This window comes from Ciona robusta, chromosome 2, assembly GCF_009617815.1.
Source record: "Ciona robusta chromosome 2, ASM961781v2".
Classification (NCBI taxonomy): Eukaryota; Metazoa; Chordata; class Ascidiacea; order Phlebobranchia; family Cionidae; genus Ciona; species Ciona robusta.
Window position 1 is genome coordinate 6,863,975 of NC_143236.1, and position 18,366 is coordinate 6,882,340.

Below are 18,366 nucleotides of genomic sequence, written 5' to 3' on the forward strand. Positions count from 1 at the left end.
AAGGAAAATGGGGGTAACAAAGATGTTTTGTTATAGTAGTAGCAGTAGGGCTTAAATTGTAATGACAGACAGAGTTTGTGGCATTTTTAAGCAGAAGGATGCATATGCTATTAACTTAAGGAAAAAAATAGTGTCAGTATTTTTTTACAAGGAATATTGGAAAAATGGGTGTAAACTATATGTCATGTAAAAGTAATACAAATTTTTACATAGCCAATATATGCCCACTTTTACGGCCGCACCACACCACGCATTTTTTAAATAAAATAACGTAGGTTGTCATTAAATTCTGCGCCAAATATGGCAGAAGTTATAACTCCCAAAACAAAAATTCAATTTTTTTGTCAAAATAACGTACGTTTTGCAGAGAGCTAACTGAAGTCTGGAGTGCGTTGTGTACTAAAATCATATTATGAAAAACTGAATTCTTTGCGCCTTACGGTAATTTGTAACTTTTTTAATAGGTAAAACTTTGCAGTTTTCAAATCGACATGCTGTTTTTAATCCTAATTCCGGTCGTTATCGTTGTTCTTGTGTTGATTGTATCATCTCGTCCATCAAGATTAAATCTAACGGGTGCACATGTGATGGTAACGGGAGGTTCGTCGGGTATCGGCCTTGAAGTGGCGAAGGAATGCGCTCGGCAAGGTGGTTTTGTAAGCTTGGTTGCAAGAAATGAACAGCGGCTGAAACAAGCCAAATCTGAAGTGGAAGAACATCTCAAAGGGGGTGGTGATCGGCAGTGTGTAACCATCTTGCCGTTGGACGTATCTGAATCTTATGAAAAGGTATTTTAAATATGAATTCCCAATGAATAGTTACTGTAATTGTAAATAAGTCGTTTTTGTTGCACTTACTATGGGGCACAAAATCTCTGCCTTTCACTAATTACAATAATTCCGATAAACTTGTTGCATAAAATTGTAAAATTTAGTGCAAATACAGTGAAAAAAACATTGTGGCATTTATTATTACAGTAATCTATCAATGTTAGTTTAACAATATTAACATAATTTATTGTTCAGGTTCAAGAAGGGATTAGAAAAGTTGAAGAAAAGTTGGGACCAGTTGATGTTTTGGTTAATTGTGCTGGAGTTTCCCATGCAGAAGTATTTGAGGTGGTTCATTTATTTTTGTTTAACGTTTTTGTTGTTGTGATATTCCTACAGTGGCACAATGTACAAGATTGGAAAAATGAAAATACTTCAGAATTAATTTGATTAAAAAGCAATAGAAAATTGTTAAAAACATATCCTCTACACAAACAGTAAGCGTTTTCAATCTGCACAATGTTATGTGGTGCATGGTATGGGGGTTGCAAATATTTTGCATGCAATATTAGGGATCTCTATACTGAAAGATAAAGATCTGGTATTTGCATCTTGCAGTTATTATCCAATTGGTTTAAAAAAAACAATAACCCACAGTGTTTTGACCATATGGTAATCAATGCGATATTTTTTATATATATACCATATAAAAATTACATAAACCACATGAAGAAACAGACATGGTTGCACCAGTTGTCATTAAAGTTACTTCTTTTGTCTCAATAATCATAAAATGAAGTAAAAGCCAAACTAACCTAACTTTGTATTACTTCAGGACACCCCAGCTGAAAAGTTTGAATGGTTGATGAAAATAAATTACCTTGGATCTGTGTATTGCACCAAAGCTGTTGTGTCTGGGATGAAATTAAGAAAAAAAGGTGATCTGTCTTTATTTTATGATTAAACTTTATTTATTGTGAAGTTATTTATTACAAGTTATGTTTAAAGTTGCCGAAAAAAACTTTTTAAATTCAATTACTGAATCAAAATTTTACTCTTGTTTTTAAAATCAAGATTTTCTGAAATTTTTGATAAACTTATTAGTGTTCTGTTGATAATAACAGGAAATTTTATAATTGCTTAAACACTTTAAACACCTGTTTATGGCAGCTTGATATTTATATTTTAGTATTTTACTATCGTTTTTTAAAATAAAACTCATACTCGTTCTTAATTAGGGATGCACATTACAGAATAATTAGGTATTCTAGGATATCCTAGAATACTTTAATTCGAATCTAGAATTCCGAATCTAGAATTTCGAATCTTTTTATATTTATAGGAAAAAAAATTTTACGCACAAAAGTCAGTTTATTGACCCTTTCATAACAGCTTTGTTGGATCTTGAGTTGTAAAATGATCAAAAATTGTACTATTGGGTAGTTTTTGCGTCATGAAACGTATAGCAGGCTATGAAAAGACGTTACGAAACGTTTACTCTCGAAAGTCCCACAAACACAAAAATATTTTTTTTCAAAATTAATAAGTTTCAAAAATTGTTAATATAGTATATGAGATGACGTGTAATGACGTCATTAAACAGAATACCGAATCCCGTAATTAGAATCGAATACAAAAGGATTCGAATCTCATGGATTCGAAATTCTGTAATGTGCATCCCTATTCTTAATATAAAAAATATTTTATTGCCAATTCAATTTCCATATTAAACTTGCTTCAGGTGTTATATATTGTTTCAAAATGCGCTAGATTTCAATACAAAGGTTTCCTATGACAGGTAGAATAGCCTTTGTGAGCTCACAAGCTGGACAGACTGGTGTGTTTGGTTACACGGGTTACGCTGCAACTAAATTTGCTCTTCGTGGATTGGCTGAGACTTTGCAAATGGAAGTAAGTAATTATAATACATTTACATCTATTAACTATATGCATTTATATTAAGTAAATATGTGTTTTTTATATTGATGAACAGATTCTCTATGCTAAATATCTTTTTTATAAAACATAAATCTGTTGGTTTGTATTTGCCCATGTTTAATTAAAGAAAAATGACCACTCAATTACTGCATTTCTATTATTTTTTCTGCTTTTTTCAATTTTAAAAACATCCTTAAACCCAAGTGAACGAGGACAGTAATCGCAAACTGTTTAGATACATTTGTATGAATTAAAAAAATTGATTACTGTATACATACACATGGAATAATCGTATGGTAATAGTTACATATGTACTAAATAATGTGAATTTGTTTTCAGGTTAAACCTTACAACATGGCAGTCACAATTTCATTCCCTCCCGACACAGACACACCAGGTTTTCATTCTGAAGGTTTGTTTTAACATTGTGGTGTAAATAAGCAGACTGTGCGGTCAGAAATTGATATTTTCCCTATGAATATTTCATGAAAGCAAGAGTGTGTGTGTGAAAGCTATGGGTTTTTTCCGTTGGTTTTTAAAAATACCTATTACATGAATTACATTGGATTCCAGCTGATTTAAACAGCAAATATGTTTTAATATTTAACACATTCTCTTTACCATCAAACTAAACATGCAATTTTACATCAATTATTACCAATAAATTTTGATCAATATATTGTATATCTTTTTATAACAATTATTAAATATATATTGTATATCAAACATTTTTTTTTATTTTTTTACCAAAATAGGTGTGAGTCTTTGGCCTAAACCTCAGGTCTCTTGATGTAACTTGCTGTATGACTTGACCCATACAGAATAGAAGGATCCAGAATTTAATAGTTAGACATGCTTTAACATGATCACTTTTTTCTAGCATCAACTGTTATATAATTGGTTTTAAATGATTAAAATGTGACACATATAATCACAGATCACAATTTTTCACCAGACACAATGTAAGCAATTACTCTTAGGTTAAAGGGGCATACCAACGATAAATGAAAATTTGTATATGGATAGATATGCTCAAATGTAACCTAAAGTTCCCATCAAAGTTTGTCAAATTCATAGAACGTAAAAATAAAATACCTAAATTTTATTTCAGATGACACGAAGCCTGAACAGACTCGTTTAATATCAGAGACAGCTGGATTGTTCTCCGCAGAAGTTGTAGCCAAGAGTTTAGTTCGAGATATTGTGAGAGGAGAGTTTGTAAATACTATCGGGCTTGATGGTTTTATATTAGGTGAGTAGGTACAATGATTCTTTGTTTATTTTTTCACTGTGTGAAAGTTTTTTGTTAAAAAAATTCAATTTGAGCCAATTAAAGTGACAACAATTAAATTTACCAATGAAAAAAAAAAAAAATTTGTCTATGTATAAAAACAATTAGTTAAATAAAGTATTAAAATAAAATTGAAAAACAGTATTGGTGTACATGAACAGAATTGGTAATTTTGCAACATTACATAATTGCAGTACACGTTGCAAACGCCTTCCGCAGAATTATTTCTTACTGAATTTAAGCAAATATAGGTACAATACTGAATACACTCTTCACTAAATTAAACATGTCTACAGGAAACCTAACAGTTGGAATGGCACCTTGCAACTCTGTTGTGTCTGCCACCCTTCAAGTTATACTGATGAGCCCCCTACGTATTGTAGCTCTCGCTTATTTAAAAAGTTTTGATGTAATAGTCGCTAAATGTGCAAGAAAAAAAGATTTACCGGAGGCCGATGATAAACTTCAGTGATGATTTGCATCAGCTGCATGCGCATGGATTTTTTGCTCGTTTTCCCCACCATTTGCAACTGCTATCTATATTGAAGAAAAAGCCTAAGTGTTACCAGCGCTTTTTATTTTTTTGTGTAGGGACTAAATGTTCGGCATAAATTAGCAAATTAATAAATGGTTTGTTCCCAAAACTACAGGTTGTACGGTACATTTGTGAACTTAATCAAAAGGATTTGTAAGCCCAAGTAGTCAACAAATAAACTACTAAATGTTTTGTTGGTAATTACTGTCATGAAAGCATAAATTACTTAAAATCTCCTATACCACTTGGTGTAATTGAATGCAATTATTAAAGCCTTTTTGTAGGATAATTTATCAGATATAGTTGATAAACCAACAAGAATATGTGATTTCTTGTCTTGAAATCGCTGCTTTATTTTAGTTTCAGGTTGTTAATGTGACCTCAATGTACTGTGTATGCTTTTGCTGCAGTGTAATTGGTACCAATGTGATATATTTTGTTCTTTCATATTAAGGAGTTTCTATTTTAATTTAAAAAGTTCTAATCTGTAGCAAAAAAATCGTAAGAACTATTATATATTGAAAGTACTAGATGCAAAAAATGATAATATTTTTCATGCTTTTAATTTCTATGTTTTATGAACAGTTACTGTTATTTTAGATTTTGTTGTTCGTTCTGCTATTTTGTTGCTAGGCTGTGTTAATGTAATACATGCTGTGTTGCAAAAAAATGGTTGTTGGTTTTCGAATCATTTTTACTCATGTGTATTCTGGTTTAGGTAAATTATTAGACAATACAACATATTTTTGTATCCATTCAAATACAGTAAAAAAGATCAGGTTAAATAAATTAATGAAGAAATGGAAATTTGCAGATAAACAACAGTCATTAAACGAAATACCATAAATTCATGGGTCTAATTTATATCTGTATACCATTTATCTAATTAAGCTGTGCATAGGTTTATGTGCCTTTTGTAAATCTTAAATACATTACTACAATTTGTGCATTAGTTTAAACCAGAGAACCCCGTCGTAAAAAAACATGTAATCAGCTGTGTTTTAGTTCCTTTCCCACTGGGTGGCAGCAGAGAACAAATACACCATTTGTATATAAATTCAGGTGCGCGGCTTTTTATAGCCAGTTGTCACTAAATGTGTAGAGGTTTGCGTTATTTGATATTTCAGCCTTTAACCGCAACATACCAAAGCTAAGTTGTAAAAGTCAGTATCGTTTAGGCCCGAATTTTAAACTTTTATAAGTGTTTGAGAACAGAATGAAACATTTTATATTTATAAAACGGCGTATAATATGGTTCAAAAAACGTTACGGTGTTATTGTTATTCAATGTTATACGTGGAAGATTAATATAAAAGCGAAGTCGAAGATAAATATACGCAGAGAATTACCAAAAGTACAAAAAAGAATAAATGGTGCTAGTGAAGAATCTCCCCCCCACCTTATTTGCTAACCACTAACGTGACTAACCCCTAGGTTAGGGGGTTAGGTGTTGATGGTTAGGGGGTTAGTGGTTATAGGGGTTAGTGATTATAGGGGTTAGGGGTTAGTTGTTAGCAAATAAGTTGGGGGGAAAAAGATTCTTCACTAGCACCGGATAACTATATAGAAGTTAAATTAGGATCAAAATTTATTGAAACTGATATTTTTACTTTATTTTATATTTTTATCAAGATTTTGGTTGATTTTATTGAATAAGGAATGTTTTGATAAAATCAATTAAAAGTTGTTTTTATTTTGTGACACAACATAACTCAACATACGGGATTCTCAAGTAACAAAAAGGTGAATATTAATTAGGTAGCTTTTTTGTTTGAATCAAACTAGGACATTTGGTAGTGGTTTAGGGTCAGATTTAAAATATTGTATTTTGGGAACTAGCGAAGAATCTTTCGGTACATTGCAGATTAGGCTGGTAAAAAGTGTTACAGTTTGGTAATTAGGGGTTATTAGTTAAAAGGTAGGGGCTAATGGTTTGAGGGGTTCAGGGTTAGAGGTTACAGTTTGGTTGTTGGATTTAGCGGTCGAATGGGAGAGGATGGTTCACTAGCATCGTACTTTATGCTAAGTATTATTTTTTTAAATTTTTTTTGCGAGGGTTTTTAACAAAAATTATTTTTTACACTGGTTTTAGTCAATTTTCAAAATACCTTATTAGGTTTAATATGCAGTATTGATTACAAATGACCTGTTTTTTTCCGAATTAGCAAAATTACCTGCATTTTGATAAAAGCTGGGGGTAAGGGGTGAAAAAGTTATTTACCTATCCTGGGACAGCTTTAATTGATTTGTTATTTAGGTTGATTTGCGTTACAAAATATCCATAGCCTATTCATCTATTGTCTCATGGGGTGGATTTAACATATTTTGTATTTTTTATTCCAGTCAAAGTGAACCACATGGGGAACTTAGTTCAACTTGTGATTTTGTCTTTGTTTCTCTACCTAGCACCTTGTGTAAGTATATTTTGCATTACTAACTGTATTGCTGATTTTACAAAGTAGCTTTATACACAATATAGAAATGCTTACATTACATATTACTTTATATTACTAATACTAATGTTGTATAGCCTTTTTACAAAGTAGCTTTATACACAATGTAGAAATGCTTACATTACATTTTACTTTAGATTAGTAATACTAATATTGTTTAGCCTTTTTTACAAATTAGCTTTATTCACACAATAAAAATGCTATTATTACATATTATCATAATACTCTATTGCTTTGTTTAATAGCATGCTGTGGATGCTCCAAGTGGTATAACAGTGTATAATATCAAATCAACTGAGTTCACCGTTTCATGGACCACCCCAGATGGGGCTTATTCCAAAATCGCAATTGATGGTGGAAGCACGATTACAGTTGTAGATGCTGCAACGAATGCAACATCCCCTGTAAGTAAACATTGTTTATTTTTAATATAAGAATAATAATAATCATAAAAATAATGGTATTTAATTTTCAGCATACAGTCATAAGTACCACTGCTGGAGCAGCCATCGTAGGAAACACAGAGTACACAATCACTGTGTATGCTGTAAATTCTACCGATGCAACTGATTTCAAGTCTGCTACACAGCAAACCACAACCAGTAAGCATTCTTGAGGGTTACCTTATTATAAAGATACATTGATAGTAGGGATGCACATAGAGAATAATTAGGTATTCTAGGATATCCTAGAATACTTTATTTGGAATCTAGAATTCCGAATCTTTTTATATTGATAGGAAAAAAAAAATTTACCCACAAAAGTCAGTTTATTGACTCTTTTATAGCAACCTTGTTGGATCATGAGCTGTAAAATGATCAAAAATTGTACTATTGGGTAGTTTTTGCATCATGAAACATTTAGCAGGCTATGAAAGGACGTTACGAAACGTTTACTCTCAGAAGTCCCATTATGTGAATATTTAGTTCCCATACTTTACCACAGTTCCTGATCAAGTCACTGGGGTGGGCAACTCTTCATCTGCGACAGTAAATTCAATCTCTCTGTCGTGGGATGCTGTTACTACATCGACATACACAGTATCTTGGTCACCGGCTGCTGTTTCAGGCAAATCTAAAGAAACTGGCCTTAGTAATAGCCAGTATACCATCCTTGACTTAGTTGCTTCAACTCAATACACATTCTATGTTGCTGCCATCAATTCTGCTGGGAGTGGTGACAATTCTTCTGCTGCAGCATTTACAACATGTAAGTTGCTCATATTTAAATTATTTTATTATTTGATAAAACATTGCCATAATGATAGTTAGACACAAAACCTGTGAAACAAATTTTACCTCATCGGTTGTAATGTTTACTGGTTATAGCAGTGCAGAAATTTCCAGGGCTGCCTCCTCACCTTGCCACCCTAGGTTTGGCGCCTATGAGGGCAGATAAAGTAGTTCCTTACATAGTGATCCTTACAATTTCTTTTGTATGATTACTGAACTGAAAAATCATTAAATTTCAGTGCCAGATGCACCAGCAGCAGCACCTTCATTGGCAAAACCCACCGACTCTACCACCCAAATAGATGTGTCATGGGCAAAACCTGATGGTGGGAATAAAATTGTGGATTATGTTGTGGAATGGACACCTGATGATGATTCTGTTATTGTACCTTACCCCACCACCACCACTATCATTGGTCAAACAAAGTCATTAGTTCCAGGACAACAATACTCTGTCACAGTAAAAGCTCGTAATTCTGCAGGTGCAGGTGCAAAGTCACCAGCATCCACTCATAGAACTGGTAAGTGTTTGTTTTAGATCTTCACTTTGTTTGATTTGATCTGTTTGTTTTGGGCAAGATAATTAGGTAGGCTATTCAAAAATAGAATCTGGAAATAACGATTTAAACCAGAATGAGCAAACTGACTGCAGTATAGTCTTAAATAGATGACACATCCAGTACATAATACATATACGTGACAAAATACAGTAGAAGCCTTTTACTCTATGTAGCAAGATGATAGTACAAATGATTACAATTAGCTTCAATTTTAGTCTGGGTGCTTAGCCTGGCTTAGATTTATTGTCTGTCTGAGTCTATGTGATTATCTGTGTGAAATTCTATACTTATAGGCCATGTTATTACTTATTAGTTATTACTACTACCAAATATTTATGAGTGTCTTTATATTTATATTTTATTCCTGCTTTGTGTTGTTATACTTGGATCGGCAAATATGGTGCTTAGGTTTTAAGGGTTATCCGTTCTATGTTTATATACATATATATGAAATAGCACAATCATATATACAGTACAGTAGGCTATAGACTTGGGTGCCTAACTTTGAGAAACTAGGCTCTTTATACCATGTGATCAAGTTATTACCTTAACTTGCTATGTATTACCAATTAACATGTTACTATGTTTATGTGTACCTAGATTTTTCACATAGGCTATCATAATTGTTTCTAGTGTATGTATGCACACCCTGCATACCCATGTTAGGTGCCTATGAGCAAAGGCCTATAGGTTTTTATAATGTTACTTTTCATTTAACAACCACCTTTCTTTTTTTTCTGAAAGATTTTTAGAAATTCTTGTAATAGGTGTTAAAAAAATGCAATATTGCATGTTACAAATACTGATATATGCAGGTTTTCATGTTAGTACAGTTAGTTAAAGAAGCACTGATAAGTGCCAGTGCTATGTGTATTGTCAGTGTCATTGTTTTAGTTATCAGTTAAATACCAGTTAAATGTTATGTTTGAACCAGTTTGCTTTTAGACTCTACCTATTTCTGTTATTAGTTATCTAACTTGACTGTTATATTTAATAGTTTCTTTTCAATATTATTAATATTTTCTCTGGATTCTGTGTATATGAGCCTATAGAAATGGCTCTTCTTACAGGTAAGTTTTGATCATCAATTACAGCAAGGCAATGGATTTGTAAATATCAAATATATGGGAATTTGTATAGAAGGCAGGTTTTACTTCTCCTTGAGCAATATTTCATTTTTACCTTTCTCCCGGTTTAAACTTACTTTTCTTCCACTTCATATTTCAAATTAACATTCTTACAGACCCACCAACTCCTACTGGTGTAACATTGTCCAATCCAACTGATGATCAAACCAAAAGTTTGACAGTGAGCTGGAATATGTCAACTCCCTTTGTAGTATCCTCCTATGAAATATCCTTAACTCCTTCCACATTTGGAGCAGCAGTAACTAAAACATACCCAGCTAATGCTACTTCCACAACAACTAACATTGTAACTGGTCTCACCCCTGGTGAAAGCTACACAGCCACTGTGCAAGCTTTCAGTTCAGTCGTTTCTGGTTCTGTTTCTACTCCTTCTCTTCCACAAAGAACAGGTAACAAGCTTACATTGCCGATACCTCTTGCATTGAAACAGATGTCTTGAGTATTCTGAAACTGAAAGAGGTTTCGTTTAACAAAGTGTTTAATATAAAATGCTTTGTTTTAAATAACATGTAACTTGTTTTATCCCCAAGCAGATATGTTTTCTTTCTCTTACTTCCTACTTTATTATTTTTTCTAGTCCCACCAACTCCTACTGGTGTAACATTGTCCAATCCAACTGATGATCAAACCAAAAATTTGACAGTGAGCTGGAATATGTCAACTCCCTTTGTAGTATCCTCCTATGAAATATTCCTAACTCCTGCCACATCTGGAGCAGCAGTAACTAAAAATTACCCAGCTAATGCTAATTCTCCTTTAACTTACACTCTAACTGGTCTCACCCCTGGTGAAAGCTACACAGCCACTGTACAAGCTGTCAGTTCAGGTGTTTCTGGTTCTGTTTCTACTCCTTCTCTTCCACAAAGAACAGGTAACAAGCTTACATGGCTGATACCGCTTGCATTGAAACAGATGTCACAAGGTTTTTATGAAACTGGAATATGTTTCGTTCAGCAATAGTTATTGTTATAAATTATAACGATCATAACAAATTTCCTATCTTTAGTCATTTGCGACAGGTGAATTTTTTCTGTGTGTTTAGGTATTCCAGTGGTTGGCATGTTATGCTGATCATGCCACTCCTGGAAAGGTATTGCCTGTTGTTGTTCAAAATAGGTGTTAGGTTTGCTAAAAGATAGTAACAGTAAATGTATTGGAGGACATACTTGATGCCCTACTATGTAGTTCTATATGTCAATGGTACAAAAAATTGGTAAAACTGTTTTTTGGAGCGATTATGCTCAACAGTGTTAGCAGTATCATATGAGGATTTTTGCCTTCTACGGAAAGGGGATTATTTTGTTGAGCGCATTTTTCTAAGATTGCTTTGATTGTGAAGTTTAGTTAATATGAATGTTCATGCAGTGTGTTTAGTATTGCCAACTCAAAATCTGTGTTCTACTTTTCTTCACTGCACAAATTCGATTTTGCAGCAGAAATTACTTATTTGTTGTTTATTTAGCTTTGGGTAATAATGTATGTATGTTCAGAGATAAGTCTTAAGCAGTTTGTAGTCTTGTGTTGCAATTTGTTTTTTAAAGGGATGTAACATTGTAAAATAATAGTGGTGGATGTTAAATGGTCTGTGTTAAACTGAGGTTTTTTTAAACAGGGGATAAATTCTACTGTTGCTTGTGGTGTTATGTTATTTCTATAATTGTTGTGGCTTTTCTTACATCTTATGCCGTTTGTTTCTTAGCAACGCATGGTAGGAGTGCGTTGTATAATTTTATTTTTAAAATTGTTTAAAACTTATATAGTTTCCGGTGTGCCTGGAACTCCTAACTTGTATCAACCGACGGATGGTTCGGATAAAACAACAATCTTATATGCAAACTGGACTGTTCCAACTGGTGTGGTTGATTCATATCAACTTCTCGTGTACTTGGGCAGTGTCGGTGGCACTTTAGTGGCAAATCAGACAGTGTCAACTAATTTTGCCAATATCACAAGTTTAATTCCTGGTAAACGGTACCAGGCTACAGTTAGAGCATTCAGTGCTGGGGTAGCTGGTGGTGTTTCTGGGAATTCCAATTTTGCCAAGACCAGTAAGTCCACATGCTTCGTTTAAATAGATTCTTTGTATTTCATTCTTCATCATATTCCAGACCCACCAACTCCTACTGGTGTAACATTGTCCCAACCAAATGTCAATCAAACTACAAGCTTAAAAGTGGATTGGGTTATGATACCAACTTCATTTGTAATCTCCTCTTATATAATATCCTTAATTTCTACCAAATCTGGAGCAGTAGTAAATAAAACATACACAGCAAGTGCGGGTTCTACACCAACTTACATTGTAACTGGTCTTACCCCTGGTGAAAGCTACACAGCCACTGTGCAAGCTTTCAGTTCAGCATATGACCCATCAACCCAAAGCGATGTTGCTTCATCTACAAACACTCAGCAGACAGGTAACTTGAGCAGCACACAGCATGGGCAAGAATACACTTGTTCACTGCAGTTGGAATTGTCTTTGTTACAAGAGTCTCTGAAAAGAGTTGTGTTAGTAGTGTGCTGAAAGGTGCAGTTAGACGTTGTGGAGGTTTTCTCACACTTTGTTTTTCTTTATGTCGTTCACAATAGATTGTCACAACTGTTTTGGAAGTTTTGCACTTTATTATCCACGAGCACAATTTTTATTGTTGCATTGTTTTCTGTTGGTTGTCACTGTAATCTTAATGTAATAATAGTAATTCGTATATTAAGTAATTTATGTGGCGAGAAAAAGTTGTTTTGAAACTGAAAGAAGTTTTATTTAAAAGTTGATTTTAGGATTTGTTTTATCAGGTATTGTAAGAAAACGTTTTAAAAGAATAACGTCTTCCACTTTTTAAATGGGTTCTTTGTATTTCATTCTCCATCATATTCCAGACCCACCAACTCCTACTAGTGTACAACTGTTCCAACCAACTGTCAATCAAACTACAAGCTTAAAAGTGGATTGGCAAATTACAGAAACGGATTTTGTGATCTCCTCTTATAATATAACCATAACTCCTTCTACATCTGGAGCAGCAGTAACTAAAAATTACCCAGCTAATGCTAATTCTCCATTTACTTACATTGTAACTGGTCTCACCCCTGGTGAAAGCTACACAGCCACTGTGCAAGCTGTCAGTTCGGATGTTTCTAGTTCTGTTTCTACTCCTTCCAATCCACAAAGAACAGGTAACAGATTCACATGGCTAAAACCACTTGTTCACTGCACTTGGAATTGTCTTTGTATCAAGAGTCTCTGAAAGGAGTTGTTTTAGTATTGTGCTGAAAGGTGTAGTTTGAAGTTGTAAAGATTTTCTGACACTTGCTTTTCATTGATTGTTATTCACGTTAGATTGTCACAACTGTTTTGTAAGTTTTGCATATTTTTATCCACGAGCACAGTTTGTCTTGTTGCATTGTTTTATAATGTTTATTTGTGTGACAGAAAAAAAATTGTTTTGAAACTGAAAGAAGTTTCATTTAAAGGTTTTTTTTAAGATTTGTTTTGTCAGGTATTGTAAGAAAACGTTTAAAAAGAATAACGTCTTCCACTTTTTAAACGATTTCTTTGTGTTTCATTCTCCATCAAATCCAGACCCACCAACTCCTACTGATGTAACATTGTCTAAACCAACTGTCAATCAAACTACAAGCTTGAAAGTGGATTGGCATATTACAGAAGCCAATTTTGTAGTATCCTCTTATGAAATATCTTTAAAAATTACTGGGACATCTGGAGCAGCAGTAACTAAAACATACCCAGCTAATGATGCTTCTCCATTTACTTACACTGTAACTGGTCTCACCCCTGGTGAAAGCTACACAGCCACTGTGCAAGCTGTCAGTTCAGGTGTTTCTAGTTCTGTTTCTACTCCTTCCAATCCACAAAGAACAGGTAACAGATTCACATGGCTAAAACCACTTGTTCACTGCACTTGGAATTGTCTTTGTTACAAGAGTCTCTGAAAAGAGTTGTGTTAGTATTGTGCTGAAAGGTGCACTTTGGAGTTGTAAAGGTTTTCGCACACTTTGTTTTTTTATGTCATTCACAACAGATTTTCACAACTGTTTTGTAAGTTTTGCATATTTTTATCCACGAGCACAATTTGTCTTGTTGCATTGTTTTATAATGTTTATTTGTGTGACAGAAAAAAAATTGTTTTGAAACTGAAAGAAGTTTCATTTAAAGGTTTTTTTTAAGATTTGTTTTGTCAGGTATTGTAAGAAAACGTTTAAAAAGAATAACGTCTTCCACTTTTTAAACGATTTCTTTGTGTTTTATTCTCCATCATATTCCAGACCCACCAACTCCTACTGGTGTACAACTGTTCCAGCCAACTGGTGATCAAACTACAAGCTTGAAAGTGGATTGGTATATTACAGAAGCCAATTTTGTAGTATCCTCTTATGAAATATCTTTAAAAATTACTGGGACATCTGGAACAGCAGTAACTAAAAATTACCCAGCTAATGCTAATTCTCCATTTACTTACACTGTAATTGGTCTCACTCCTGGTGAAAGCTACTCAGCCACTGTACAAGCTGTCAGTTCAGGTGTTTCTAGTTCTGTTTCTACTCCTTCTAATCCACAAAGAACAGGTAACAGATTCACATGGCTAAAACCACTTGTTCACTGCACTTGGAATTGTCTTTGTATCAAGAGACTCTGAAAGGAGTTGTTTTAGTATTGTGCTGAAAGGTGTAGTTTGAAGTTGTAAAGATTTTCTGACACTTGCTTTTCATTGATTGTTATTCACGTTAGATTGTCACAACTGTTTTGGAAGTTTTGCATTTTTTTACCTGCGAGCACAGTTTGTCTTGTTGCATTGTTTTATAATGTTTATTTGTGTGACAGAAAAAAATTGTTTTGAAACTGAATGAAGTTTCATTTAAAGGTTGTTTTTAAGATTTGTTTTGTCAGGTATTGTAAGAAAACGTTTAAAAAGAATAACGTCTCCCACTTTTTAAACGAATTCTTTGTGTTTTATTCTCCATCATATTCCAGACCCACCAACTCCTACTGATGTATCATTGTCTAAACCAACTGTCAATCAAACTACAAGCTTGAAAGTGGATTGGCATATTACAGAAGCCAATTTTGTAGTATCCTCTTATGAAATATCTTTAAAAATTACTGGGACATCTGGAGCAGCAGTAACTAAAAATTACCCAGCTAATGCTAATTCTCCATTTACTTACACTGTAACTGGTCTCATCCCTGGTGAAAGCTACACAGCCACTGTGCAAGCTGTCAGTTCAGGTGTTTCTAGTTCTGTTTCTACTCCTTCTAATCCACAAAGAACAGGTAACAGATTCACATGGCTAAAACCACTTGTTCACTGCACTTGGAATTGTCTTTGTTACAAGAGTCTCTGAAAGGAGTTGTTTTAGTATTGTGCTGAAAGGTGTAGTTTGAAGTTGTAAAGATTTTCTGACACTTGCTTTTTATTAATTGTAATTAACGATAGATTGTTACATTACTATTGTTTTGGAAGTTTTGCACATTTTTACCCACAAGCACAGTTTGTATGTTGCATTGTTTTCTGTTCGTTGTCACTGTTTGTTATGTAATAATAATTGTAATTAATTTGTGTGGCAAGAAAAAGTTGTTTCGAAACTGAAAAAAGTTTTATTTAAAACCTGAAATGTTAAATTTTTGGTTTTGTTCAATTACCTATTGTAAGAAAGTGCTTGAAAAGAAAAACGCATGGTCTGAGTTCTTGTTTATAATTCTAAGTTGTTGTTTGAAACTTTCATAGACCCCGGTGTGCCTGGAATACCGACTTTATCTCAGCCAACTGATGGTTCGGATAAAACAACGATCTTATATGCAAACTGGACTGCGTCAACTGGTGTGGTTAATTCATATCAACTTCTCGTGTATTTGGGCAGTGTCAGTGGCACTTTAGTGGCAAATCAGATGGTGTCAACTAATTTTGCCAATATCACAAGTTTAATTCCTGGTAAACGGTACCAGGCTACAGTTACAGCATACAGTGTTGGGGTAGCTAGTAATGTTTCTGGAAACTCCAATTTTGCCAAGACCAGTAAGTCCATGTGCTTTGTTTAAATAACTTCTTTGTATTTCATTCTCCATCATATTCCAGACCCACCAACTCCTACTGGTGTAACATTGTCCCAGCCAAATGTCAATCAAACTACAAGCTTAAAAGTGGATTGGGTTATGATATCAACCTCATTTGTAGTTTCCTCTTATGAAATATCTTTAACTCCTGCCACATCTGGAGCAGCAGTAACTGAAACATACACAGCAAATGCTAATTCTCCATTAACTTACACTGTAACTGGTCTCACCCCTGGTGAAAGCTACACAGCCACTGTGCAAGCTTTTAGTTCAGCATATGACCCATCAACCCAAAGTGAAGCTGTTTTATCTACAAATACTCAGCGGACAGGTAACTCATGCACCTCCTTTAATGAGAAACACTTGGTTTATTCAATTTACTTTATTTTAAAGTAACTTTGAAATGAGTTACTTTTTAACATCTTAAATATGCTGAAAAATGCATATTCATAAACAACCTGTTTGTTTTGCCTTGTTTTCACTCTTGTTCCGTTGGAGTTAAAACACTTACAGTGTTTGCTCTTTGAAAACTCTTTGGATTTATATCTTTGTTTGTTATAATGCAACACCACACTTTCACATGTGTGGACTAATTGATGTTTTCATTGCATTGTTAATTCATGCAAAGCTGTTGTTGCTTTATGCTTTATATGTTGTTCAATCATTCATCATTTACAATTCTTATCACATTGTGGGTTTATTAATATACAATTGTGTGTAACTTGTCTTATATATGACATATATCACTAACATATTGCTTGTATTGTAATTGACCTTACATGTCACTTCATGTTCACATTCACACATAACATGCAAGCATCATGCATACATCAGGTGTATGGAATAAAACGACTGTCTTATAATTTCTTCAGTATGCCACACAAATACTATATCATTACCTTCACCTTATATTAGTATAAGGTGCAGCTGTTTAAATTAGCATTATCATTTGAATGTTAGTTTTTTACAACTGGTTTAATACTGATGTTAAAAAAATACTTTTTTAACATTACTTGATTACTACTACATTTGTTTTAATCGTGTTTTTTTTAGAACATTTATGTTAACCCAAAACACAAGTTTAAATAATGATTATATTTATTTATTTATATAATAAGATTATCTTCAAGCATCAGTATTACCTGTAATACAATCAAGTTATGTTTTAATTAAAAAAATTCTAATTTTTTTGTTATTGTTAATAGTCAATAAACATAAAATTACTGTTCAATATACCGATTACTGATTCTAATCCTAATCACATAAAAAATGTTAATTATACATGGACTAAAAAATATAAACCAAATTTAGTTACATTATCAATGTTTTTCACAAATTTCAGATCCAACCCCCCCATCAAGCCCCACCATTAAAATCTTGACCAACGATAACAGTATAACACTTACCCTTACGGGACCAGAATCTCCAACCATTTTTACTGGGTATAATCTAAACTATACCGGGGCGAAATCAATTCAACCAATAAGCGAAAACACTTCTCCCATCGACACCACCATTAACAGTCTTGTTCCAAACACAAATATCACATTTTTACTCACTGTATTCTCGGGCCCCTCTGGTGACAGCCAAACAGAATCCACTCCAGCTGATTCAATATTTACAACAACATGTAAGTTTTTTTTACTTATAAACAAATAGATAAGAAATAATTGGTTATTCCAACAGATCCAGGAACACCTACAAATATAGCATTCCTCACAATATCTTCAACTGAGGTAAAAATTAAACTTTAACCTAACATAAAATGTTACAACCACATTATAATTTTTAAACAAGAGCGAGTGTTTACATTTTTTATTCTAACACAAATATACTTTAATATAATATATTATATGTTATAGGTTTTTATAAATAATGGCATAATATTTGTAGCATCACCCATTTTAATTTTGATGCTAATAAATTGTTACATTTTATTATTTTATAGCAGTTAAAATTTAAAAATTTTGTAAACTAAAAGCTCACAGCTTTAGGACTATTACTAACAACCCAATAAATATTGTTCATTTTTAAAGATGAATGTTACTTTTAACCTACCAACAAATGGCGCGGATGATTATACTGCTACACTAACTAAAGTAACAACAAATCAACAAACAAATGCAACAGCTTCCAGCTCTCCCATACCAGTCACTGGTTTATCACCAGGGAATACATACAATATTATTGTTTCTGCATCTACAACGACAGTGGGGGAGGGTGTGTCTTCTGCTGTGAAACCTTTTACAATAAGTAAGTGTTTTTCTCAAGGCTATTTACTTCTGACAAAAAAATTAGCTTAGCAAATGAAAAATACCAAATTTAGCCTGAAATAGACAAAACAAAATTGTTTTTAATAAAATTCGGTT

The 18,366-nt window shown here is 33.3% G+C and overlaps 2 protein-coding genes across 33 annotated transcripts in view; both read left to right on the top strand.

The window, feature by feature from the left end:
• Positions 1-226: 226 nt before the first annotated feature.
• LOC149740688 (3-ketodihydrosphingosine reductase-like) lies at positions 227-4,735 on the top strand. Its single transcript, XM_089873420.1, has 7 exons — positions 227-788; positions 1,026-1,118; positions 1,606-1,708; positions 2,569-2,681; positions 3,048-3,120; positions 3,820-3,960; positions 4,296-4,735. The coding sequence occupies exons 1-7, from the start codon at positions 492-494 to the stop codon at positions 4,469-4,471; spliced, it is 996 nt and encodes a 331-aa protein (XP_089729546.1). The 5' UTR covers positions 227-491; the 3' UTR covers positions 4,472-4,735.
• Positions 4,736-6,103: 1,368 nt separating this feature from the next.
• LOC149740689 (receptor-type tyrosine-protein phosphatase eta-like) overlaps positions 6,104-18,366 on the top strand; it is a 40,658-nt gene continuing 28,395 nt past the window's right edge. For 3 of the 32 annotated variants that reach the window (XR_016384476.1, XR_016384474.1, XR_016384470.1), the window contains exons 1-19: positions 6,107-6,277; positions 6,878-6,948; positions 7,233-7,391; positions 7,463-7,589; positions 7,933-8,196; positions 8,459-8,740; positions 10,023-10,316; positions 10,505-10,798; positions 11,688-11,975; positions 12,036-12,344; positions 12,805-13,101; positions 13,508-13,807; positions 14,212-14,511; positions 14,918-15,217; positions 15,672-15,959; positions 16,020-16,328; positions 17,340-17,627; positions 17,684-17,733; positions 18,034-18,250. Coding sequence is in view for 6 of the 32 variants with exons in the window: in XM_089873356.1 (XP_089729482.1) it covers positions 6,892-6,948; positions 7,233-7,391; positions 7,463-7,589; positions 7,933-8,196; positions 8,459-8,740; positions 10,023-10,316; positions 10,505-10,798; positions 11,688-11,975; positions 12,036-12,344; positions 12,805-13,101; positions 13,508-13,807; positions 14,212-14,511; positions 14,918-15,217; positions 15,672-15,959; positions 16,020-16,328; positions 17,340-17,627; positions 17,684-17,733; positions 18,034-18,250 (4,423 nt within the window). In the remaining 26 variants the exon portion in view is untranslated. Of the gene's footprint in view, positions 6,278-6,877; positions 6,949-7,232; positions 7,392-7,462; positions 7,590-7,932; positions 8,197-8,458; positions 8,741-10,022; positions 10,317-10,504; positions 10,799-11,687; positions 11,976-12,035; positions 12,345-12,804; positions 13,102-13,507; positions 13,808-14,211; positions 14,512-14,917; positions 15,218-15,671; positions 15,960-16,019; positions 16,329-17,339; positions 17,628-17,683; positions 17,734-18,033; positions 18,251-18,366 lie in introns of all 32 variants that reach the window. The other 29 variants (XR_016384481.1, XM_089873356.1, XM_089873355.1 and 26 more) reach the window with 26 other exon arrangements.